Source organism: Alosa pseudoharengus, unplaced genomic scaffold (assembly GCF_046254945.1).
Source record: "Alosa pseudoharengus isolate Yale_2024_CS ecotype anadromous, Long Island Sound unplaced genomic scaffold, YU_APseudo_1.1 YU_APseudo_1.1_scf_18, whole genome shotgun sequence".
Classification (NCBI taxonomy): domain Eukaryota; kingdom Metazoa; phylum Chordata; class Actinopteri; order Clupeiformes; family Clupeidae; genus Alosa; species Alosa pseudoharengus.
This window is the reverse complement of record NW_027468650.1, coordinates 25363293-25389645: the sequence shown is the minus strand read 5'-3', so window position 1 is coordinate 25389645 and position 26353 is coordinate 25363293. Positions and strand designations below refer to the sequence as shown.

Below are 26353 nucleotides of genomic sequence, written 5' to 3'. Positions count from 1 at the left end.
AGTGAAATAATCTTTTAAAATCTACATTTCATAGACAATTAACACCACCAATTAACATTCTGGGGTAACAAACAACACTCGGTTCAAACACTCAGTGATTTGATGAGGGCATCAATTAATCAAACAAAAAAAACCCCAACAAAAACAACAAATAAAGATGGTCAACAAGTAAACAATCACCAATGAATTAAACAAAAAATGATAGTCAAACTAGGGGAGTGATATTAGCAGGATATTCAGGACATACGCATCCGAGAGCTGCAGTACTCACATGGTGAGGTGGTGTAGGTGATGTGGAAGCCGCGGTCGCTGATGCTGAAGTCGGTGTGGAAGTGGATCCATGCTGCTGGGCCGGTGGTCCGCAGAGGGGGTGGAGAACCCGTGGTACAGTGCTTCCCCAGCACCGGATCATCAGGAAGCAGCCCGTCTCTTATCTAGTTCAGTCCACAGCATACACCAGCGAGGTGAGAATGTTTGGAAACAGAAAAAAAAGATACTCAGTTGATTGTATATTCAATACGTTTAGATACACCAAGATAATATTTTTTCTTTAAATTCTAATCAGACTAATTGCATTAGATTCTTTAATTAGCAGCAGCAAAGCTTTGTAGGCCCGCATTGTGTTTCTACCCTCACTTATTTTGCATCGCCTTTTCTAAGGGCCAAGCAGTGAACCCATTGTGATTCTTTCTTTTTGTATTATTCAATGAAACTTGTTGCTATAGCTTTGACACAATGGCATCAAGTTCCCATGGTAACTCTGGACTACTAGGTTTGGTCCCCTCATAAGATAATTGACCTATCGCAAGCCCCGCCCATCGAACGCGGATGAGCCAATGGCAGTCCAGTAGCTCCGCACATGTAGATAAAGTCCGACAGCTTCACCTTACGGCTCCATAAATGCATTGGAAGCCGTGATTTTTTCCCGGTTTTATGGGATTGTATAGTGATGTAAATGGAAAAGGGACGGCCAAACGACATGTGTGGGATTAACGCAACACCGATACACAGAATAATGGCTTTCAATCTTGATTATGCTTTTTTGTTATTATGTTAAATTAGATTAAATTATCTCCTCCCAGCTCTCCCCTATTTTAAGCAAAGGGTTAAGCTTAGTCCTTAGTAATTTTTTCTAGAAAGTGATTTCGAATATATAACCCTTTTAACTAAGGTTTTTTTTTTTTAGGTTTGTAGATGTCACATCCCAGCACACACTGATCTGGGAGCAGTAGATGTAGTAGAGTCTGCCACAAACTCATGCTGACTCTCACCTCCAAGAAGTCAAAATTGCAGTCAGGATGTTGCTCTATACTGAGCGTCCCGAAGGCAAATGTGATGAGAAGCCCTGGGTTCACATTCACTGTCCAATAGCAGTCTCTGTTGGGTGGATAGTTGCCAGGGTAACCAGGTGAATTGATGGAACCATAGGTTTCAGTCAGCTCCCCACCACAAACTGAGGAAGAAAGACACAACCAACGATTTAACGATTAAATTTCTGCATTAGTATAAAATGACATCCCTGTCTCATACCAATAATGTTACAAAAAAATGGTCCCTACCAGGTGTTTTAGACTCCCAGGAAACAGTGAAGCCTCCAGCATTAACGGAGCTGTCGGCACGGAACCAGAAGTAGAGGGAGTTGTGGGAGCTGAAGAGCTCTGCCGGAGCGGCGCTGCCACAGTATTTCCCGAGCATGTAGGCAGAGGCACTTTCACCATCATGGATCTGCAGGAAGTCAAACTGGCAGGTGGCGCTGTTCTCCAGACTGAAATAGGGGAATGTGATCCTAATAATCTGAGAATACAAACAAAAATGCACAATATCAATATACCGTAGCAATTAACAGCTTTTACCATGACATGAAAGTGACACTGTAAACCTTGAAGTGTGGGCGGGGTATGCAAACCTTGCTTGAGTCCACCCTGATGACCCAGGCACAGCTGACCTGGTGTGGGTACTGATCATGGCCAGGGTTTGTGGGGTAGCTAAAGGTCCCAGCAGGACCAGTGAGGACCCCACCACACGCTGCAACACAAAACAGTTCTAAGACTAAGAGGGCGTATATGGATACAGATCATTGTAAATGTGCAATTGCTGCATAATTACAGGCAACATAATATACTCAAACAAGGACATCAGAAAGCAGAATAAACAGAACATCACAGGTGAAAAGTAACGAAATACATTTACTCACGTTACTGTATTGAGTAGTTTTTCTGTGTATTTTGTATTTTTTAAGCAGTTTATAAAATCTGTATTTTAAATTTTACTTGATTACATTTTGAGTGAAATATTGTACTTCACTACATCAAAAATCCCATCCGTTACTTGAGTAAAAAAAAAAAAGTTAAGACTAATGAAAACAGAAAGGGAGAGAAAAAAAAATAGCGCCCTAAACCACTAGCCTAGTGATAATGATCAGCATGTAGGCTAGCCCAGTGGTTTTCAAAGTGGGGGCCAGGGCAGGTGCCAGGGGGGCCTCAGCAAGTTGGAAGGAAAAATAAAAGAAACAAATAAATACATTTGAAAAATGTAAAATATACCTTTTACTATGAGGGTTGTTATACAATGCCATTAGAATAATTTGTTGCATATCTGAACATTATATTTTTCATGATAATGACTGGGAATAATAGCAGAGCCGGACAGTAACGGAGTACATTTACTTGAGTACAGTACTTGAGTACAATTTTGAGGGATCTGTACTTTACATGAGTATCATTTTTGGGGAGTACTCATGACTTTACTCAAGTACATTTGAGAGGCAAAAATTCCTATAACCGTGAGTACCAATTTGTTGTTTCCTTCTTAAACGTGATTGGATTGTGCAGGCGCCACTGATTGGGACAACCAATCAACCAACAATCAATCACCTTCAGCTTTCCGCCAAAGTCAACTCCATGGTCAGATTTATAAGTATAAGTATATATACTCTTTTGATCCCGTGAGGGAAATTTAGTCTCTGCATTTAACCCAATCCGTGAATTAGTGAAACACACTCAGCACAAAGTGAACACACAGTGAGGTGAAGCACACACTAATCCCGGCGCGCAGTGAGCTGCCTGCAACAACAGCGGCGCTCGGGGAGCAGTGAGGGGTTAGGTGCCTTGCTCAAGGGCACTTCACATAGCTGCCAACTCTCACGCATTGGCCGTGAGACACACGCATTTGATTAGTTTCACACACTCACACGCCACACCCCCGATTTCTCACGCTGAAGTGTCAACCCGGTTGGTCAGATGACTGAAAAATGAGTTTAGCCTATCTATAGATCTACCTGTTGAGCCACGGTTATGCTTTCAGAGACGGTGAGAGGGTTCAAGAGCACCACCTGTCTGTGGAATTTTCTACATTTTCTCTCATTTGCGATGATACTTCAGAAGCCGTCCCAGGCGCATTCCCCCCGCATTTCCCCGGCCTTGAGTATTATTGAGTATTTTTCACGCTGAAGTGTCAACCTGGTAGGTCAAATACCTGGCAGATGAGGTTCAACTAAACTAAACCTATACATATGATATCACACATCAGGTGAACGTGCGGAATCTAAGCTTTCCAATGATGTTAGCGCCAAGTTGCTGTGATAAATGGTTCGCGAGAAAATTAACATTGAACCGACGTGCAATTTAGGCTAATCATAGTTGCATTTTGCACACAGTGCACACCCATTACTCTCAGTTTAATATTTCACTAACCCTTCACACAACACGTGGCAAACCCAATATCACAATAAACAGCAAACTGTACCGAATACGAGGATATAAAGCATGCCTCTGTGCAATAAGTGGTTCCTGAGTAATCCGGTTTTGAAATTGCAACACATTTCTACATAGCCTCATTGGGGCGAAATTATAATGTATTCTAATGTAAACTATTTGTCAGTAGGCCTACATACATTTTTGTAAATTGCTCAGCCATAGATTATCCCACTATCATGGTTCTTATATTGTCAGGTTCCAGCCAATCCCATTACAGATAAATTAATATATTTATATTGGCATGCTTCCTAGTAACATTAATGCAAAAATATGAAGAAAATCAAATAAGAGACACAAATATTGATATAAAGCCTGACATAAGCCATATGCAAACATTCACATCATGCAGATATGGGTACATCCTGAAAAAGGAATAGCATGTAGGCTATAGGCTATGGCCATTACAATGACCAATATATTATCTTAAATAAACTAGCTGAATAACACAGGTGACCACTTCTGCATAATTTCATGGAGTGCTGTAATGTACACACATTTTTGAACATTTCTGAACTGTGAAATGTAGCATATGTTTTTGTGGTTGTGAACTTATTGCAATATCACCATAACTATTCCAACTGTGTGTGCATGGTTATAATTCTGAAGTGCAAAATAGCTTAGGCTACAGCACAAATATTTCCATAAAAATAAGCAAGTCTGACCTCTGAATTTATTTTGAAAGTGCACCTGATTGATGCATTTAAAAGTTAAAATATACAAACATTTCTTAAATTCTTACAAAACACCCACCCACTTTTTAAAATTGTTAGTTTGGACCCCCCCCCCCCCCCCCCTACTTTTGCCGTGCGAAATACCAGTGCTGTTTTCAGCATCTGTTTAGTGCTTCATTGTCATTTGCATTGGATTCTCCCATTTGCGCGCAAATTGCTCATAAACATTTTTTTTTGTTACACGCATTCTCCCATTCCTCTTCTGTCACACACACAGTGACAAGCGCCAAATCCCCCGCAGTGTTGAAGAGATCAGTCATCCCCCTCACTTTTGATAAGGTAAAAAGCCTTATAGATATGCCAAATAAATAATAACCTATAGGTTTACGCTAGGCTATGTAAAACTCTCCATTAACAGCATCACATCACTAACCACAGCGACTGCACAGTGTCGTATTCACTCTGTTGGATATCTGAAGCCAGTTTGTCTACTTAGATACTGTAAGTGTAAATCCTCAAATTATGGCACCATAGAACAGCATAGAGCAATGCAAAAGAGCAAAAGAATAAAATGAGTTTTTGTGCTGAAAACTGCACCAATGGTTAGAGAATGTTAAATATGTTCAATATCCCTAACGGAATGCATGTCTTCGCCAAAAATGACAAAATACGATGTTATATTAATAATGCAAATGTACGGCAAACTTTGAAATATAGTCTGAAATGAGATGTTATTATCATTGAGACAACAGGGGTATACAAAAAAAATCCGATTGTAGCTTACAGCAGCCGACTATTTAGGTTAAGTTTATAACGTTGTGGACGGCCACCAAGCGTCTTCTGCCCCACGGTTGCGCGCGCATCTAGTTTTGTTGGTAAACGGGAAACCCGTGTATAGAACAGCATAGAGCAATGCAAAAGAGCAAAAGAATAAAATTAGTTTTTGTGCTGAAAACTGCACCAATTCGAAATCATGATGGTTAGAGAATGTTAAATATGTTCAATATCCCAAAGGGAATGCATGTCTTCGCCAAAAATGACAAAATACGATGTTATATTAATAATGCAAATGAACAGCAAACTTTGAAATATAGTCTGAAATGAGATGTTATTATCATTGAGACAACAGGGGTATACAATAAAATCCGATTGTAGCTTACAGCAGCCGACTATTTAGGTTAAGTTTATAACGTTGTGGACGGCCACCAAGCGACTTCTGCCTCACAGCTGCACGCATCTAGTTTTGTTGGTAAACGGGAAACCCGTGTATTAGTCGCAGTATCAGGTGTGATTTTGGCCCATTGTTCTGAACAGATTCCAGGGGTCCCTCTTGTGCATCCTGATCTTTAGTTACTTCCAGAACTGTTTAATTGAATTTAATTGAATTGCCTGCCTTCAAGTCTTTCTGGAGCTTTCTCTGAGTGGTCCTTGGCTCTTGGAATTGACTATCCTTCTGACTCCCTGGTCAGAAATATTGGGAGGAGATCCTGTGCATGGCCGTTTGATGATGCAGTGATGTTCCTTCCACTTGCAGATAATGGCTCCCATGCTGCTTACTGGAAGATTCTGAAGTTTTGAAATGCATCTGTAACCAGTTTCATTGATATGTTTTGCAACAATAAGGTTGCAAAGGTCTTGGGAGAGCTTTTTGCTTTTATCCATCATGAAATGTTTCTTGTGTGACACCTTGGTAATGAAAAACCTTTTTATAGCCCATCAATATGTAGGCTACTAACCAAGCTTATATTAATTTGTACAGATAGAAAGGATAACTACTCTCTAAATACTTACAGATTCCAGCTCGTTCCTTCCCTTTCCTTGCCTTAGTGCTTTTTCTTCTTTGTTCAATACTTTTTCCCTGTGTTATTCCACTTCATTACACATGACTCTACTTATGGAGTTGTTTGGATTTTTTATGTGTGGATTACCTGAGTTATTACTAATGCCTGGTGAAAATGTTGTGCCCCCCGTATTCCACTTTTCAAGGGCCCTCTCCTCCATTGGGGCCCTATACTTCCCACTTCCCCACCCAGTTCGACGCCCTTTAATCTCCTGAACCTTCTGCTCGTTTCCAAATATAAAAAAAACTCTCTGCAACTCAACATTGTCCTGCCTGCCTCAGCTGCCTGTGAGGGGCTTTTCAGTTGTGCTGGATTACTGTTCACTGCAAATTGACCAAGGATGAGTGCAACTAACTTTGAAAATCAACTACTGCTCAAACTTAAAGGATAACTCATTTTTTTCACATTTTTGACATTTCTCAACGTCACCGAGTACTGTCGGTATGAACAAAACTGAAACAATCGGTTTTACCTAGCTCGAGTTGCTGCAGCTACAGCGCTAAACACTGGGAGCATGAACATGGCTGCCTTAGCTGCTGGCTGCAGCAACTTGAGCTAGGACCAAAGTCCTTTTAGGCAAGTACCTTCACTCGGCGGCCATATTGCAACGCTTTTTGGGCACTGATCGGGCATCTATTTCGGCAGAAATGCGTGTGCGTAAGGCTTCACGACACCAATCTTGCTCCAGCGGCGAGATCACAACAGATGATTGGCACGATGTCTTCACAGCACACCACATGATTGGCTCAATGTATTCACAACACACCACATGATTGGCTCAATGTATTCACATGTCGACGTTTTGCCGCGGAAGGGTTGTGATATGTGTAGACAACTGCGTTATAAACTAACCCCATGCATTACTATGGAGGATTTTTTGAGTGCTGTATCTCCTCATTAGAAAGTCTCTGGTAAAACTGGTTGTTCTGGTACCCCCCCCCCCCCCCCAAAAAAAAGTAACTAAGTAACTTTTACTTAAAGTACATTTTAAATGAACTACTTTTTACTTGAGTACATTTTCAGATCGGTATTTTAACTTGTACTTGAGTAATATTTCATCAAAGTATTGGTACTTTTACTTGAGTACAATATTTTCATACTTTTTCCACCTCTGCAGAACATGTTGTGAATTCTGAACACACACACACACACACACACACACACACACACACACACACACACACCTTGTTGGGGTGTCTGGCACTGTGGCCCTGTCCACTGATTGGTGCAGGTGCAGGTGTAGCCGTTGATGCCATCTGTGCAGGTGCCCCCGTTCTGACACGGGTTGCTGGCACACTCATTCACATTCTGGTCACAGTTGGTGCCCGACCAGCCTGGGTCACAGTCACATCTGTATCCAGTGGTGGTGCTCTACAAACAAAGGAAAAGAATAAACATAGGAACATAGGAAGAATACACACACTGCACTGTAGAATTGTATGGTTTAACTAACAATTTGCAATTAACTAACAGTTAGTGAGTAGTGAAGCATTGCTTCTAAAACGTATCTGATATGCTAATTAAACGTCCCTTGTAATAAGGGTCAAAGGCCTGTGCGCTGATACTGTAAAAATTTAAGTGTAAAAAAAATAAAAAGATCAAAAAGCATATATAATTTGAATTTGTGATTGTGTGATCGTATGCCACACCAAGAATGCTGTGAGTGTGTTGGTGTGTGTGTGTGTGTTGGTGTGTGTGTGTGTGTTTGTGTGTGTGTGTGTCTATCTGTCTGCTTGTGTAAAGCACTGATCTGTAAGCATTCTTATAAGATCTATGGTGTAAGCATCCACACATTTGTGCTCACATATGATATCTGAGGAAGCAGCTGCTGCTGAGGCAGACACACACTCACCACACACTGTCCATTGACACATGGGTTGTTGGTCTGACAGATGTCACTGACTTGAGTGCATCCTGTGGGCCCATAGCCATTACCCTGGTACCCCGGGGGGCAGGTGCAGACAGGGGTGTTACTTCCTAGAGTAGGGGAGAGAGGACCGGGGTACTTTTAAAATTGGCCACTGAAACATGATACAGCCAGGGGAAAGAGCGACTTCTTTTTTGACAAGAAATTTAACTTAAGTAATTCACGTTTACTCTGTGTGTATTGTGTATGTGTGTTTATATGTGTGTGTGTGTGTGTGTGTGTGTGTGTGTGTGTGTGTGTGTGTGTGTGTGTGTGTGTGTGTGTGTGTGTGTGTGTGGCAACAACAGACAGTAAATAAGATGGAGGGTCAGTTAAGCTGTAAATGCCAGTGTTAGTGTCTTAATAGCTCTCCCTTATCCAGATTACCACCGGTCACGCACCCTCGTAAAAGAGAGAAACGCTACTGTAAGTGGTGCCAGTGTTTGTGCAAATGACTGAGGCTGTGTGTATGTGTGTGTGAGAGAGAGAGAGAGAGAGAGAGATAGAGAGAGAGCAAAAAGAAGAAAAACAGGACAGACATTAGACCTTATCACACCCATGCACAGTGTGTGTGTGTGTGTGTGTGTGTGTGTGTGTGTGTGTGTGTGTGTGTGTGTGTGTGTGTGTGTACTGTATACCTGGAACTGCAGTGCAGGTGGCCAAAGGATAGCAGCCTCCATTGTTGGTGGCACAGATGTTGGTCTGCGTGCAGGTCCTGCCATCTCCCTCATAGCCTGAGCACAAATCAATAACGTCAATGTGCAGTCAATCACAGCAGACAGTAGAGGATGCATATCAAAGCACTGGGATGGTGTCTGAACTCCCTAAGGGGGGTGGTTTTCGAGTAATGAGTGTAGTGGGTGGGACAGACAAAGAATGAAATGGAGAGAGAAAGACAGAGAGAGAAAGGAACAGAGAGAGGAGGGGAGTGTAGTTAGAGAAAGATGTAGCAAAGATTGAGACAAAGCACGGAAGAGAAATGAGATAAAAATAGATGAGATGGAGAGAGAGAGTGAAGGAGGAAGGGAGAGGATGGGTTCATGATTGGGTGAACTGGAGGCTGGACATCTGCTTGTCATTACATTCATATGGTGGGGATGAGTCAGCACTTTGCCCAGCGCCAACTGGCATTCGACCACACCAGGACAGAACAGCAGTTGTTTCTGCTTCAAACCTTTAATCCCTATAGCAGTATCACAAAGGAGAAAACTTCTGACTCCATCAGGGATAGTCAGGCTGATCCCAAGCAAAGGTAAATACACCCAAACGTGAATGATGACAAAAGACAAAAGCGATGGTCCTGGATAGAGGCCTCTACACATACAAAGAGTGAGAGACCAAGTGAGAGAGAAGAGAAGGATAGAGAAAAAGAGAACAGATTATGAGAGCGGGGCAGACAGGAGGAAAACGACAGAGGTGTGTTGATGATGGAAATGATGGAGAGAAAAGAGGGGAGTCAGGTAGAAGTAGCGCGAGACAGTACTGTACCTGGAGGACACTGGCCACAGTGAAAGGAGCCCATGGTGTTAAGACACTGCACCATGGGGGAGGTGGAGCAGCCGCCGTTGTTGGTGTCACACTCGTTAACGTCCTGGCAACTGTAGCCGTTGCCTTGCCACCCTGTTACACACACACACAATAAACTGTAACATGCCATGCCATACTAAGAAAGAGAAATAGCCTCAGTACAGACTTGATTATACACTAAATGTGTGTCCTAGAGACTTTACGGATGGCACAGATGGTGAAGCCCAGTCTTTCTAATTGTTCACTGAACATTACCATTGGCAAATCTAACACCTGGCCCTAACCTTATCCATACACTGTACCGTGATTTCCCAACTATTAGCCGCGGCTTTTACATTGATTTTGCTAAATTTCTTTGGCTATGAGGTTAATACACAGGGGCAGTTAATATGGTATTAATATGGTTTTGTTTCTTTTAACTTGCATAAAATACTGTCCTGCAGCTTATACACAATGCGTCTAATACACAGAAAATGATTGTAGTTGAAAGAGTTTCAGCAGATGCAGTAGTTTGTTTCTAATTAGAACGTCTGCAGTCTACAGGGGACCGTCGTATTACAATGTGTGTCCCCGATGCCTTGTGACAGTATTGAGATCTGAGGACAGGGTGAGTGTGTTGGGGAGAAAGCTCTGCTGCTGCTGTGGTGTGTGTGTGTGTGGATCAGGCAGTACCTGCTGGGCAGGCCCCGCAGTAGTACGAGCCCATAGTGTTGAAGCACTGCACTATAGGGTTGCTGGAGCAGGGCTTGTTGGGCAGGTTGCACTCATCCACGTCTGCTGTGCAGGCGGGGGTGCCCGGCGGAGACATCCACCCAGCATCGCAGATACACTTGTACTTGGGCTTAGGAAAAACACAGAGGTTTAGGAGAAACACAGAGGTATAAATGTAAGATACACTTGTACTTGGGCTTAGGAGAAACACAGAGGTATGAATGTAAGGCGTGTCAAGACTGACTTCCCTTTTCTTTCATCACACCTCTCTTTTCAGGCTCTATCATTATCTTATCTTTTTTTCCTCATTTCTCATTCAAATTAGAGATAACCTGGTTAAAACCAGACCGCTTCTCAAATTTCAAGTGAGATTGAAAGTGGGTATGGAAACGTCTAATTTCAATTCCAAAGAAAATAAACATCCATATCTGTTTAACCCTGTCGCGATCAGTGCAGCCATTGGGTGTGTTGAATGCATTGCTCTATCTGTTATCAAATAATCCCATGCCGGAAAAGCGATTGTGATTGGGTGTCAATAGCCTCCTTGCCAGACCTCCTTGCCAGACTGCAATTTTGCTTACAGGTTTATTTGGGTTCTCTCAGGCTAAATTAGAGAGACAGAATAACTCACTTTATTTCTATTGTTGGGTACATATACAGTGCAACTACTCACCATTACCCTATATATAATGCCACTGGATTAAACCATTAATCTGCATCACTTCAGTCATATAGCCATGCATAGCAATTGTAAAAGAATTCTGAATGATCTTATACTGGTCTATGGATAGGACCTTCACATATATTGCTAATCATTTAATTTAGAAATATGTGAGTAATAGGTTTGCCATTCATTAGGGCATTCCATCCATTTTGGTGTAATGGGAATGAGTCATCAATTACACACAGTGACATTCATTAGCTATTCCACATGTCACAGAGATTGCCAGAGTAGGTTAGGGGTGTTGCACCAGCAGTGCTCAGGGACCTTCAATTTATTGCATGAGAGCAGTTTTCTTTCCTTCAATTATGCATTTAGCTGCAGTAAAAGCAATATTATGTGTCTGCATGAATAAGTGCCTAAATCGTTAAGGTGCATATCTAGAGCCCAATTTAATATGGTGGCTGCACAAAGAGACCTCACGATTAGCTAAGCACTTAAAAGCCTCAGGCAACTGACCTTTGGCAATGACTTTCATCAAAGAGGTTTCGCAAATCCAAATTATTTTAATGCCAGTGGGCTCACAGGAGACCATTTCACTTCATGTTTTAAGTTGTTTGCTTTCCCAAAAGGAAAATCTAAAGTGTAAGCAGCTACAGGGATAATATGCCTTCATTAAATCAACAGAGAAATGGATTCAAAATATTTTCTTCTCAGGGGAGTCTAGTGCCCTAAAACATAATCAGTTGGTTTGCTCTGTTGGTTGTTCTACCTGGTTTGGTGTGACACGGTCAGAGTCGATGCACACCCCGTGCTCACATAAGTCCTGGCTTCCTCCTGCACAGTCATCATAGCGGGATGTGCAGTGTGGCCCGTACCATTCTGCAGGACAGGTGCAACTGCACAGAAAATAACAGTGAGACGGTAGCATACACCTCTTGATCTGCTCAGTAACAAGTGGAAAGAGTGGACGGAGGACTGAAGAGCTAGCCACTAAGAGCTCCCAAAAGAGAGTTTTTACTGAAACAGAAGGCACTCACATTGCACAAGCAGAACCCTGAATTGAATCTGTAGACCACTAAGAAGACAACTAGTAGAGTTAAATGTTATTCTATTGCTAAGTCGCTTTGGATAAATGTGTCTGCCAAATGAATAAATGTAAATGTAATGAAAATGTTGCATGAAGATGAACATACGTGTAAGATCCTGGTGTGTTGACACAAGTGGCGCCGTTCTGACACCCTTGCGTGGTTCCAACATAGATCTGACATTCATTCACATCAACATTACAGTTGGGACCCTGGATAAACATAAGTACACAAATGACATTATTTGTGTAATTAAAACAGTCATAAATTCACATCAAAGGGCCAACCTGTTTTTACCAAAGAAAAAAACATTGGGTGATTACTTTGATTATGGTCAATTCTGTCAGAGTACATTGCATGAGTCAGTCACTTACCTGCCAGTTCTCTGGACAAATGCAATAAAATGAGTCCAGCAGGTTTAGGCACGTGCCTGCATTCTGACATGGGTTACTAGTACAGGTCTTCCTCTGTACTGTCTGTTCAGTGATCAAAACAGAAAATGGCTCTTACTGTCATTCAACTTGGGTTTGAGGCCATCAACAATTTTGCTTGTCCAAATATCAAAATATCTAAAGTATTTACCTGTTCAATTGTCTGCACCTTAGTTTCAAGAGTTGTAACCTGGAATCACAACAAGCGTGGAAACAGCAGTGTTAATAATGGCGATGGCAAAGTGAATAGGGCAAACAATTAAAAATGGAGGTGGTGGCATCTTACCCTTTCTTTGACTTGATTTAGCTGGTTAGTTATATCCCCTCCGGGACCGTTGGTCTTTAAGTCATCTATGTCTTGTTTATTTGTTTTAACCTGGAATCAGCAGAGGAATTCTGCGATAAATGTTGCTGAGTCTATGGCACATTATACTAAAAAGAATGTGTGATATTGAACATACTACTGAATAATAAAAACTGAACATCGCTGTTGGAAAGATATGCGTAATCCCAAAACAAAATTACAAAGCAGTGTTATTTTTCTTGACACCACGCGGACAACAGCCCAGAGCTTCAAGTATTTTTTTTAAGTAGAAAATAGTGAACTGAGTATGTGCATATTCCACATGGTTGGCTTTTAGTGTGAAAAGGGGAAAGGTGAGGCAGGTCTTACCTGATTCAAGACCTGCGTCAGGTCCTCAGTCCCAACTTTGACACTTCCTGAGCCGCCTGTCTGGAAGCGGATGTCTTTATGATCTCCAGTGGAGAATATGAGATGGCCACTTTCTGACACCATACGCGGCCTACAGGACATGAAACCATTACAGAACACATTCCACACAACATAAACATACATGAAAGTAATAAAAACAGATTAAATCAAGACACAGGTCAAACAAGAGTTCATATGAAATATCTGATGTCCTGAGTGTTAATCAATCATTGCAGCTATCATGACTTACTATGCTTGCAATTGATGAAAACATAATGGGATTACAATACAGTATGATGCTATGCTATACCACTGGTATACCACAGTTATACCATTATAAATGCAGTTTGCCCCTTGCATGCAGTAAAATACTTGTGCAAGTCATGGGTTTATGGCTAAGGCATGATACCAATGTGATGATGCTGATTCTGATGTCGGCCCTCTAATTCAGTCACATACAGATAAAAAAAAAATCAGCAACAACCATTTCAAATTTTGGTTTTGCAAATTATTATTTTCTTCAATCACAAATTAATGAGAAAATAATTAATTCCAATGGTACAAAGTTCACCAGGTACTTCTAAAATGGTTCACCAAACAAAATGCTAAATCAGCATTCTTCCATAGTGGTATAGATTTTAACAGTTTCAGTTACTTACACATCCTGTTATTTAACTTAACTGGCTAAAAAAGAAGCTATAATTTTTCGTGGAATATGGCATGCCCCAATTTTAACATTGCTCTGCCAATTTATCCAATTTGAATTAGAACAATAAACACTTTGATAATAGAAACACAAACCTAAAAGCACCTAATAACACATGCTCTAAATCTCTAAAATCATATTAGAAAACTAAATTGATAATTTCCATCTCCTCATTGATTGATTGATTGATGAGTACTGGCAAACTGGTCACTTCACTCTGTTTCCAAACCTATAAAAAGAAACTGGAGGCTGACTGTAATGCTGCCAACTCACTGGTCACTGCTGATGTCCCTCTTGCTGCGGCTCCTTGTCTGTTCCCCCTGCTCACACTGGAGTCCAGTGAGGAAGAGCAGGGCAAAAAGAAGCCATGCTAGCCGGTGTGTCTGAGCCATGCTGAGAGAGCTGGTCCCAGGACGCTCATCAGACACTTCTGCAGACTGGTCCCCAAACCAGGATCTAATGCCCCTCACGCTGCACAATGCCCTTTGCCCCCTCAAACGCCCTTCTACCTGTCACAAACATCCCATAATAGTGAAATGGGAGGGGGTGAGAGGGCCCTTAGCACAATTGCAGAGCTGCTATTTTACTTTATTGGGTTACTGTCTGCAGTCCATCACATGATTTTAGAGATGAGTAACCAGCATGAAGGCCCGAGGCCTGTACCAGAGGGTGACACTGACACTAACTGGGAGAGGTTACTTACACATTTGTTTTCTGTTGTTGCTTGGTACTCTTCTCTTTCCATGTATAAAAATGAACTGATCACAATTTGAAAACATTTCATTAAAAACATTTTAATTAAATATTCGTCAGACCAGCCATATCTGTACAGTATACAAAAGATGCAATATATTGTAATAGACTCTGGACATACATTAGAAAATAAATGGAAAATAAAATGTCCTTTATGCTTTCCAACCACTGCCATAAAAAGAGTGTCCAAATCCATGATATTGTTGTTACTTCTACTGATCCCACAAGCGCAGTTCTGGTCAAGACAGCATCACTTTGATGAGTTGGGCCACCACATGGACATTCAGACTGTTCCCCAGCACCCGGTAACACTGTTTCACCGAGACATCCTCTGGAAAAGCTGACAAAACACACACACACACACACACACACACACACACACACACACACACACACACACACACACACACACACACACACACACACACACACAATAATGCAAAACCTGTTATCAAACAAGTAAACTGGGTTTGTGCTGTCTGATCTATAAAGACGATTTATTGATGGTCAATCATTTCAGGAACTAAGATGGATGGAGATAAAGAGGAGAGACGTGGATGCAGATGGGCAGCTCCCTCATAGATAATCAATGCAGCGGTCCTCAATGCACTGCTCAGATTCCTCTTCCCCTTCCTCCTCTGTAGAAGTATCTACACACAACAGCTTTTTGAACCCCTCCCCAGAGACTACAACCTGGCCTGGCTAAGAAAGAACTCAATATCCCCATTTACCACACCAGAGACAATGGGTTTTCCTGCGGTAACTCCAGATCCACTTCAACAATTAAATGTCTTTTCCTCACAATCTCGTCAATTCAACTGGGCCTAATTGTGGCCCAAAATAATATTATCCCATATTTGGATTGCTGGGTTTGTGGTGTCACAAAAGAAGAATTAGTAGGTTTGGGAGGAAAGGTGACAGTCTCTGCTACTATACCACATTATCAGACAGTCACACAGTCCACCCCCTAAGGGTATTTAAAGGCTAATGCACTGATTACCCAGTGAGAAAGGGGTCTCGGGAGTCTGAATGTGGTTTTCAATTCACCACTACATTTTAATGTCCATCAAAGCACCTTGAGTGGATGGAAATAGGGACGCCAGCCCTGTACCAAACTCCGACCATGGTAAACAAAATCAGGTATTGTAGGCAGTAAATGGTACCAGTAAGAGCCAAACCAGATTTTGTCCACATCTAAATTTTTCTCGCTACTGAAAAATGTAAGGTTCATCAAATATTATTTTGGAGTATAAAATTTTTTTTTTTTTTTCAAATTTTCCGACGAAAGGGGCGGTACTTCTATGATAGGTGTATAAGGATCTGTTTTCACCCATCATCTGACCTGCTATGCCTCTCTTGCAAATTCTGCAGAGGTCATATTACACCTGGTTACTCTTTAACTCACACAAAGTGAGAAAACTAGAAAAAAGGCATCAACACTGGCAACGCTACTCCACTATAACAACTAGCTGTCCTAACTCTTCAAACAACCGTATTAAAGCTAAAACATAGCCAGAACAGATGTGAAGGGGTCAGGCTACTGTGTGTGCACTCCATGCATGAGATGACCAGAATCAGTGAAGGCCAAACACCTCAGACCAACGAATTGACGAATTGACTTTGAAAAGGCAGTTGATTCAGTTGTGCTTTCCCAATATCTAAGGTTTCATTTTGATCATGGGCTTTCATCTCTGCACTAGGATTCTGTGTGTGTGTGTGTGTGTGTGTGTGTGTGTATGTGTGTGTGTGGTGAGACTCACTGAAGTCAGCGGGGAAGCCCATGAGATTAGCAATCTCTCTGGGAGTGAAGTAGCGCAGCTTCAGTCTCTTCAGCCGCCTCAGCTTCTCCTCATCTGGCTGCAGCTCCAGTGAGCGGAAAGCCTCCTCCATATCCTCCTCCACACAGGAATGCAGCACCGAGCCAGTGCCCTCAACATAGTGGCCATACCTGAGAGAGCCAAGAAAATCATATTGGCTAGAAATCCTCTGATTGGTTGGCCGTCTAATGCGATCATATAACCTTTTCACCGGTTACCAAGGAGATATTCAGATATTTGCACAAAATTGAGAAGATGAAATGTAATTGCTTCGCCCCTTTTCACCTTGAGGTTCACATGAAAATCCATGACTTTATGAAAATCAAAAAGAAGACCTGTGAGGCTCTAGGCAAGCTAGCATGGAAGGATCTGATTGTATTCACAATGGTCATTGAGGACACCTTCCTGATGCCCTTCAACTTCAACAAGTAATGCCTGTGTTTCCATCAGAGTCATAAGAATCATATATAGTGCATAATCCCAATCAAAAAGGCATAGCAGGGGTGGGCAAACTTTTTGGCTCAAGGGCCACATTGGGTTTTGAAAATTGGCCGGTGGGCCGCACGACAACACCCACCACCCCCCACCCACCCCCCACCCCACAACACACACATAAAAAAAATACATTTTTATAGCCTATAATTTAGTATGAAACGTATTTCTTTTAAAATATTAATTGCTTAAAAATACTGCTAATTTTATGCTGTTTAACAATAAATTGTGCACTGTCGCTTTAAGACAGTCGCTTTAATTCACATTTATTTCTCAATGATCTTCTGCCTGCTCCGCTATGGCTAGTGCTGTACCTATGGCTGGGCCTTCTCAGATTTCCTTTTAACAGTTTCTTATAAGAAGGAGATATCAATTATCAACAATGACAAGCCAGCTGGAAGCTGCAGCTCTCTCTCCCTCTCGTGAGTGCAGACGCGTTCCCAATTAAATGGATTGCATAATGTTCATGTTAGATCTGCTGCAAAGGAGATAACTAAGAGTTAACTTAATTTAACATGATGTTATCTCTATTTAACATGATGTTTTGACACTGACATTGTAAACGTTCTCCAAGGAGAGTGAAAAGCAGTTTGCAGTAAAGCTAACCAAAATCGTCTCTATCGCAGGAAAAAAAATAGCGAGCAGCCCGATAACCAAATGAAATGCTCGGCGGGCCGGATGAAAGTGCTTGGCGGGCCGGATCCGGCCCGCGGGCCGCAGTTTGCCCACCCCTGCTATATAGGGTAACCGTACCCTTTTGTGAAGCACACAGATCGTCTACATGTAGGCCGCACAATGTCCATGAGCAAGGCATAGCGCAGAAGGGTTTTAGGGGGGAGCAGATACTGCTCCATGTCTCCTCCATCTTCTTCCTGGACCTCCAGGAACTCCTGTATCCTCCTGACTGACTCATCACTGTTCTGACCCATCTTCCTATGGGCGTCCTGGGCTGTCTCCAGCTTGTACAAGATGGTCCCATCCTCTCCATTTGTACTGTCTAGACTCTCAGAGGGACAATCTGGCACCATGGTGGTCTCTGAAGAAGCATAATTACCAGAAGACGATGGAAAACTTTCCAAAATCTGCATGGGAAAACATGTCACTTTACTGAATGACCAAACATAGGGCTGCTTAAGTCATACTAAGCATATTTTTTATTATGATCACAAAATTGATCTATAAATGCTGAAATGTGTGAAATATTTGTCAATTATTATTCAAACATCATGATCGAAGACAATTAAACAGTACCTCTGAGCTTATCTGGAATGTGAAGGAATCTGGAGGTGCTTTTGCGATCAGGAAATAGCGCAGTCTTGAGTTTGGTATTCCAAGCTGTAAACCAGTCAAACATCAGCACTTGATGTACAGCCAAGTGACCTCAAACACACACAATTAATGTAATGAAACAACTTCAGATAAGTTTCATTAACAAAGTATGAAAAAAAGATTCCTTAAGTTATATTTTTGGGCTTTTTAGCCAGAGATGAGGTGTGGGTTCCGGAAATGACCTCAGGCCAGACTCAACCCTTGGTCCCCTTAGACCCGAATAGAAAAATGTGATTCTGTTAATTACCCTGATACATCACATGACTTGAAAGGAAATAGAACTGTGCTGCTTACACAAGTGGGTGTGAGCAGCAACTCCTGGAAGCTGTAGCCACAATCCCTGAGTGTCTTCAGCAGAGCATCTCTAAGAACAAGTTCACGAGGCAAATGATGAATTGAGCAATAAAACCAAAGTCACCAAAAACACCATCTCAGTATGGGGAAAAGGAGTCTGGCACATCAGAGACCAAAGAAAATGACTTCACTGACATTTTTATTAAATGTCTACCAAATGTGTAAATGAAGGGAAAGGGTACAGTATGCATTCTAATCATCCTAACTGTTCCATAAAGACTAACTGTAATAAAAGTTTCAAATTAATCTAATTCTAATGGTGAAATTGCACTTTTAATGAGTTGATTCAATTTAAGATATCCGGGAACAACCACATTTATTCACAAGTGCACAATGACAAAAGAATCTAAGAAGAGAACATCCTGTCCTAGGACCCCACTGGCTGACATCTGAGTTTCCATGGTAACCACATTCTCTCACCCTCCCCTTTCCCCTGCCTAAGTAAAGGAAGGAAGGAAACACCCCAGTCTCCCGTGGTTACCTTGCACTGGATGTCTCAAAGCCTTTCACGTTCTCCAGCAGAATGAAGCGTGGCAGTTTACTTAGCCTGTAAAGAGGCAGCCTGGTCAATTTTCCCCACCATTCTTTCAAGGTCAGATACATTCCTTTTAGTTTTAAGTTAAAAAAAAAGATATGTGCACAGTCTGTCATATAGATATATTCAAAAGACCCCATTTCCAATAAAGTTCGGATGCTGTGTAAACTGTAAAGCTATCATTTGTAGATCATACAAACCCTATATTCAATTGAAAAAAGACTACATATCAATTCTTGACATACATAAACTGTATTGCTTTTCTGAAAAACGTATGCTCATTTTGAATTTGATGTCAGCAACACCTCTCAAAAAAGTTTGGACAGGGACATGTTTATGACTGTGTTGCTTCACCTCATCACCTTCACACGTCTGCAAACTAAGGAGACCAGTTGCTAGAGTTTTGGCAATGAAATGCTGTCCTATTCTTGCCCAGTATAGGATTTCAGCAGCTCAACAGTTTGGGGTCTTTGTAATCGTTTTTATTTTTCTTTCCTTGATGCACACAGTGTAACAGGTCTGGACTGCAGGCAGGTCATTTTAGTAAATGTACTCTTCTAATATGAAGGCATACTGTTGTAATATGTGCAAAATACAGTTTGCCATTGTTTTCCTGTAATACTCAAGGTCGTCCCTGAAAAAGACGTTGTATTGGTGAGCATATGTTGCTCAATATCATTCAGCATTAATTGTGCTTTTCAAAATGTGCAAGCTGCCCATGCCATAGGCATTAGATAGATAGATAGATAGATAGATAGATAGATAGATAGATAGATAGATAAGATAGATAGATGCTGGCTTTTGAACTGTGTACATATAGCCAAACAAGGCCAGGATAACACAGACATAGTGTCCTTTTTGCAACTAAATATAGGTTTACAAGATTTGCGGATTATCACATTCTGTTTTCATTTACATTTTACACAGCATTCAATTTTTTTCCCAATATGGGATTGTAAATGTGGTTTACCATGCTGATGAGAAATAGCTAGGAGAGGAGCTACATATAAGCTTTATCTTTAGACTAGGTGGAAGTAAATACGAGGAGAGATTGATCTGGCTGACCTTGGCAGGAGGTCAAGGATGTACAGGAAGCTTTTAGCCCTTGGGTCAGATACATCACCTTGCAGTCCAATACTGTGGAATAAATAAATTAATAAACACAATCTAGTTTCTTTATCTTTTAGACCTGTTATGCTGGAGCATATGATTGATTACAGATTTGGGCTAGAAACCTTTCAGCCTTATCTTATAGCGCTTAGACCATAAATTATATAACCAGTATTATTACAAAAGCACTTGCATCACATATATGATATACATGTATCTACCTCTCTGTCACATAACCTACCGTGTGAAGGGTTGACATGGGGGACTCATCAAAATCATGTCAAATCCCAATTTGTCAAACTCGTTTATAGTGATTCCCTATTAACAACAACAGGAGACATGTCAGGCCTTCCACTGCCAGATCACCTTATTGATGATTAGCCTGTCTGCCAATTCTAGTCTAGGTGTACAATGTATTATACAAGTTGGGTGATAATGTCTGCTGTGTTCAGTGGCCTACATATCTGTAAAAGAATCCTGAGAAGGACCTTGTACAACTGTCACCTTAATGAACTCTGCAATTACGAGACTGTCATGAGATGCAGTCAAGTAGTTCAGTAAAAACGGTTAGCAAGCAAAGTCCATGAGACCTATGAATCACTTTCTACTATTTAAATGGATGGTATTTTCTCCTTCCCTCAATTTACAATACATTTACATATAGAGCTATAGAGCTACATGTGAGCAACGTTCTTCCTCTGTGTGGAAAAAGAGAGTGTGTGTGAGTGTGTGTGTGTGAGAGAGAGAGAGAGAGAGAGAGGTGTAATTATCCTTCAGCTGACCATGCAACAAGGAACCTTTACCCAACACTAAACATCCAAAGTTATTCTTTTACTCAAAACATCCAATTACAGTGTGTGTCATGGGATGTATTGGGATAGGTAAAACAGGAAAAGTTTATGTTTTGCAATATACCAGCAGTAAATCATCTTGTTAAACATACACCCACACAGAGAATTATATTTTTAAGGTCATATCACATCCACATCATATCTGACTGTCTTTCTAGGTAACATAATCCCATACTTAGCTAGACAGAGACATTTTCTCAGAGATATTTTTACAACTCACTGTTTTATTATTCTTTACATGACCACTCTAACTTCCATACGGAGTCCAGGATCAGAGAGGTCAAAATGAGGCCTAATACTCATTTTAGTACTGATGGAAACTGATGACTGACTCACCTCGATGGTCTTGGGCAATAAAGTGGTGTTGGGGAAATTGTGTTTGTAAATGTGATTGGCTGTTGTATTGACGTCCACAGCAGCCACCACTTCAGCCATCACTCCACTCTCTGAAAAGTTTGAGCAAACCAGAATAACCATAAGTGGAAGGGTCACTCAGTACTTTTAACATTTGATCAACACATTACATAAATGTATATAATGCATACATCTACCCAATGTAAAGTTAATTCATATTCCCAAGAGATCTAAAAGTATACTATCTGATGTGCCATATTGGGTGGAAGTAAGATGACAAATGTTGCTGTGGATTTTGTCCATAAACAAGTACTAAAACGAGCAAATGATTTCCATAAAATGCCAATGTCCTCTCGCTGAGTAACTTGCATTCTTCCTTAAAGGAAACAGTGACACCTGTTGTAACTCTACCCCAGGTGTGAAGTGACAGGTCAATATAGCCTAAAGTTACACAGTATGCTTTGCCTGCTTACGCAGCTGACTTTACTGAGACACTTTCCGACGACATTCCCATCGCGTGACATTGCACCAAACATGCATCGCTTTTCGATTCTACACTCAACACAGAGCCCTATTCCAATGTGGCCATGACCCACACGAAAAAGCTAATCATCAAGTCTTGTCAGGTTTGTTAGTTAGCTAGTTAGCTGGCTGGCTGGCTCGCTGGCTAGACTCGAAGTTCATGCTCAGATACGGCTTCTCCGCGTTTCTAACTTAAAGCTGTTGTATGTTTGATAGTGGTAAAAGAAACTTGCCTTTCAATGCGTAGTGCATTCCACCTATCCCACTGTATAATTCTAATACACGCAAACCATCCATTTCACAATCCAAACAGTCTGAAGCGCTAGGGTCCTCCTACAGCTCAAACTAGCCTACTTGTAAACAGTCACACGTGGGTACGCTTTAAGCTATACTTCCGTCTGGATACAAGAGCCACATGAAAGGTTCCGGATTGAATTACGCACCGCCAAATGCTTGCCCCTTAATTTGTTAGATACTTATTATAATATAAGGATATGTCGATCTTTATTATTAATATTAAGTGATAGGCCTAGAATGTATTAGTCTGATGATTTTTCAGGTTGAGGCTTTGCATAAGTCTTGTTTTGTGAGACGTCTGTCCTTCTAGGCTAATTTGGATGTGCCCCAAGCTTCCACAGTCATAAGTCTCCTCTCGAAGCAGGAAATGTAGACTGGTGTTTTTTTTGTGTGTTTTTTTCGTTTACCTTAATTAGATCATGCGAAAATCAGATTTCACACAGGAAACATAACGCCTCTAGGCAATGCAATTTAATGTGCTCAGAAAACTAAACAACATATAGGCCTTAGTTAAATCGCAAATCTGCTACATCACATTGTCATTTAATGACTTGAATGCCTATGCAAAATGTCAAATGCAAATGTCAACAACGAATGCGCAGTGAAAAATTAAATACTTTTTATTTATTAAAGATAGACTCCACCTGCCTTTGTCCCAATATGGGATCGAGAGTTTCATGCCCCACCCAAGCCTTCGTATCAGCTGTGGTTAACTTACGTAAAAGCAGTTGGCCATTTGTTGTGTGGAGCTTAACCACCGTGGTAAAGTTGGTTTTATATTGGACGTTGGATATTCGACACATTCGAAAAATCTATTTAGCACTGACTACGAGGGTCGAGTTTGTGTCAAACCAACTTTAATGTGTTTAAACAAGGCCTGCCTATATTACACAAAGCTTCTTTTGTCCAAAAACCCATGTTTTGATTTTATGAATTTTTTAGGCTGATAAAAGATTTCAATCTATTATGCGGCTTCACCTTTTGACTTACCCATACTAAAACACATCTCCTGAACTCGGCTTACTGCCCTTTCTAGTACACAAAGCTTCTTTTTCCCTAAAACCTACTCTTTGATTTTATACAATTTTTAATGTTAAATGTTTCAAATCTATTATGCGGCTTGCCCTTTTGACCTACCCATGTCAAAACACATCTGGTGAACTCGGATTACTGCTCTATATAGTACACAAAGCTTCTTTTTCCCAAAAATCCATTCTTTGATTTTATAAATAATTTTTAATGTAAAAAAAATGCTTTAAATGCTTTAAATCTATTATGCGGCTTGACCTTTTGACCTAACCATGTCAAAACACATCTGTTGCACTCAGCTAACTGCCCTACATAATACACAAAGCTTATTTTTTCCAAAAACTCACTCTTTGATTTTATATTAATTTTTTACTATTCAAAAATGCTATAAATCTATTATGCGAATTGACCTTTTGACCAACCCATGTCAAAACACATCTGCTGCACTCAGTTAACTGCCCTACATAGTACACAAAGCTTCTTTTTTTCAAAAACTTACTCTTTGATTTTATATACATTTTTTACTATTCAAAAATGCTATAAATCTATTATGCGGCTTGACCTTTTGACCTACCCATGTCAAAACACATCTGTTGCACTCAGCTAACTGGCCTTCATAGTACACAAAGCTTATTTTTTCCAAAAACTCACTCTTTGATTTTATATTAATTTTTTACTTTATAAAAATGCTATAAATCTATTATGCGAATCGACCTTTTGATCTACCCATGTCAAAACACATCTGCTGCACTCAGCTAACTGCCCTACATAATACACAAAGCTTATTTTGTCCAAAAACTTACTTTTTGATTTTATATAAATTTTTTATTATTCAAAAATGCTATAAATCTATTATGCGGCTTGACCATTTGACCTACCCATGTCAAAACACATCTGCTGCACTCGGCTAACTGCCCTACATAGTACACAAAGCTTCTTTTTTCCAAAAATGCACTCTTTGATTTTATATTATTTTTTTACTATTCAAAAATGCTATAAATCTATTATGTGCCTTCACCTTCTGACCTACCCATGTCAAAACACATCTGTTGCACTCGGCTAACTGCCCTACATAGTACACAAAGCTTCTTTTTTTCAAAAACGCACTCTTTGATTTTATATTATTTTTTTACTATTCAAAAATGCTATAAATCTATTATGTGCCTTCACCTTTTGACCTACCCATGTCAAAACACATCTGTTGCACTCAGCTAACTGCCCTACATAATACACAAAGCTTATTTTGTCCAAAAACGTACTCTTTGATTTTATATAATTTTTTTATTATTCAAAAATGCTATAAATCTATTATGCGACCTGACCTTTTGACCTACCCATGTCAAAACACATCTGCTGCACTCAGCTAACTGCCCTTCATAGTACACAAAGCTTATTTTTTTCCAAAGCCCACTCTTTGATTTTATAGATGTTTTATTATCAAAAAATGCTATAAATCTATATTATACATTTATTGAAAATTTAAAGAAATCCAGTTGATTTACACAGCCAAATGGAACTTTGGATGGAAAACAAAATATAGTTAACTTAAATATAAATGATGTATGTCTACCTACAAAGAGGTAGCTTGTTTTTTTGCATTTTTGAATAGTAATAAATTAATATAAAATCAAAGAGTGAGTTTTTGGAAAAAAGAAGCTTTGAGTACTACTGTATGTAGGACAGTTAGCTGAGTGCAGCAGATGTGTTTTGACATGGCTAGGTCAAAAGGTGAAGGCACATAATAGATGTATAGCATTTTTGAATAGTAAAAAAATAATATAAAATCAAAGAGTGCGTTTTTGAAAAAAAGAAGCTTTGTGTACTATGTAGGGCAGTTAGCCGAGTGCAACAGATGTGTTTTGACATGGGTAGGTCAAAAGGTGAAGGCACATAATAGATTTATAGCATTTTTGAATAGTAAAAAAATAATATAAAATCAAAGAGTGCATTTTTGGAAAAAAGAAGCTTTGTGTACTATGTAGGGCAGTTAGCCGAGTGCAACAGATGTGTTTTGACATGGGTAGGTCAAAAGGTGAAGGCACATAATAGATTTATAGCATTTTTGAATAGTAAAAAAATAATATAAAATCAAAGAGTGCATTTTTGGAAAAAAGAAGCTTTGTGTACTATGTAGGGCAGTTAGCCGAGTGCAACAGATGTGTTTTGACATGGGTAGGTCAAAAGGTGAAGGCACATAATAGATTTATAGCATTTTTGAATAGTAAAAAAATAATATAAAATCAAAGAGTGCATTTTTGGAAAAAAGAAGCTTTGTGTACTATGTAGGGCAGTTAGCCGAGTGCAGCAGATGTGTTTTGACATGGGTAGGTCAAAAGGTCAAGCCGCATAATAGATTTATAGCACTTTTGAATAATAAAAAATTTATATAAAATCAAAGAGTACGTTTTTGGACAAAATAAGCTTTGTGTATTATGTAGGGCAGTTAGCTGAGTGCAACAGATGTGTTTTGACATGGGTAGGTCAAAAGGTGAAGGCACATAATAGATTTATAGCATTTTTGAATAGTAAAAAAATAATATAAAATCAAAGAGTGCGTTTTTGAAAAAAAGAAGCTTTGTGTACTATGTAGGGCAGTTAGCCGAGTGCAACAGATGTGTTTTGACATGGGTAGGTCAGAAGGTGAAGGCACATAATAGATTTATAGCATTTTTGAATAGTAAAAAAATAATATAAAATCAAAGAGTGCATTTTTGGAAAAAAGAAGCTTTGTGTACTATGTAGGGCAGTTAGCCGAGTGCAGCAGATGTGTTTTGACATGGGTAGGTCAAATGGTCAAGCCGCATAATAGATTTATAGCATTTTTGAATAATAAAAAATTTATATAAAATCAAAAAGTAAGTTTTTGGACAAAATAAGCTTTGTGTATTATGTAGGGCAGTT

The 26353-nt window shown here is 40.2% G+C and overlaps 2 protein-coding genes across 3 annotated transcripts in view; both read right to left on the bottom strand.

The window, feature by feature from the left end:
- The window catches only part of cubn (cubilin (intrinsic factor-cobalamin receptor)), a 58285-nt gene extending 43884 nt beyond the window's left edge, over positions 1-14401 (bottom strand). Inside the window, exons 1-16 of the mRNA XM_076290744.1 lie at positions 14283-14401; positions 13265-13394; positions 12878-12967; positions 12743-12781; positions 12535-12636; positions 12269-12372; positions 11845-11971; positions 10373-10541; positions 9662-9793; positions 8812-8907; positions 8120-8244; positions 7452-7638; positions 1907-2025; positions 1560-1794; positions 1272-1453; positions 272-434 (exon numbers count right to left, since the gene is read on the bottom strand). Of these exons, the coding sequence (XP_076146859.1) occupies positions 272-434; positions 1272-1453; positions 1560-1794; positions 1907-2025; positions 7452-7638; positions 8120-8244; positions 8812-8907; positions 9662-9793; positions 10373-10541; positions 11845-11971; positions 12269-12372; positions 12535-12636; positions 12743-12781; positions 12878-12967; positions 13265-13394; positions 14283-14401 (2119 nt within the window). The remainder of the gene's footprint in view (positions 1-271; positions 435-1271; positions 1454-1559; positions 1795-1906; positions 2026-7451; positions 7639-8119; positions 8245-8811; positions 8908-9661; positions 9794-10372; positions 10542-11844; positions 11972-12268; positions 12373-12534; positions 12637-12742; positions 12782-12877; positions 12968-13264; positions 13395-14282) is intronic.
- Positions 14402-14783: 382 nt separating this feature from the next.
- Positions 14784-22483, bottom strand: trdmt1 (tRNA aspartic acid methyltransferase 1). 2 transcript variants are annotated; one of them, XM_076290743.1, is made up of 10 exons: positions 22360-22483; positions 21587-21696; positions 20641-20717; positions 20355-20426; positions 19236-19301; positions 18695-18764; positions 18323-18406; positions 17825-18153; positions 16523-16710; positions 14784-15102 (listed from the first exon to the last, which is right to left on the bottom strand). In XM_076290743.1, exons 1-10 carry the CDS (start codon positions 22421-22423, stop codon positions 15002-15004), a joined length of 1161 nt encoding a protein of 386 aa, XP_076146858.1. In that variant the 5' UTR covers positions 22424-22483; the 3' UTR covers positions 14784-15001. The 2 variants fall into 2 exon arrangements, with proteins under 2 accessions (XP_076146858.1, XP_076146857.1); XM_076290742.1 differs by lacking the exon at positions 22360-22483 and having other exon boundaries at positions 21587-21692.
- Between the last annotated feature and the right edge of the window lie 3870 nt (positions 22484-26353).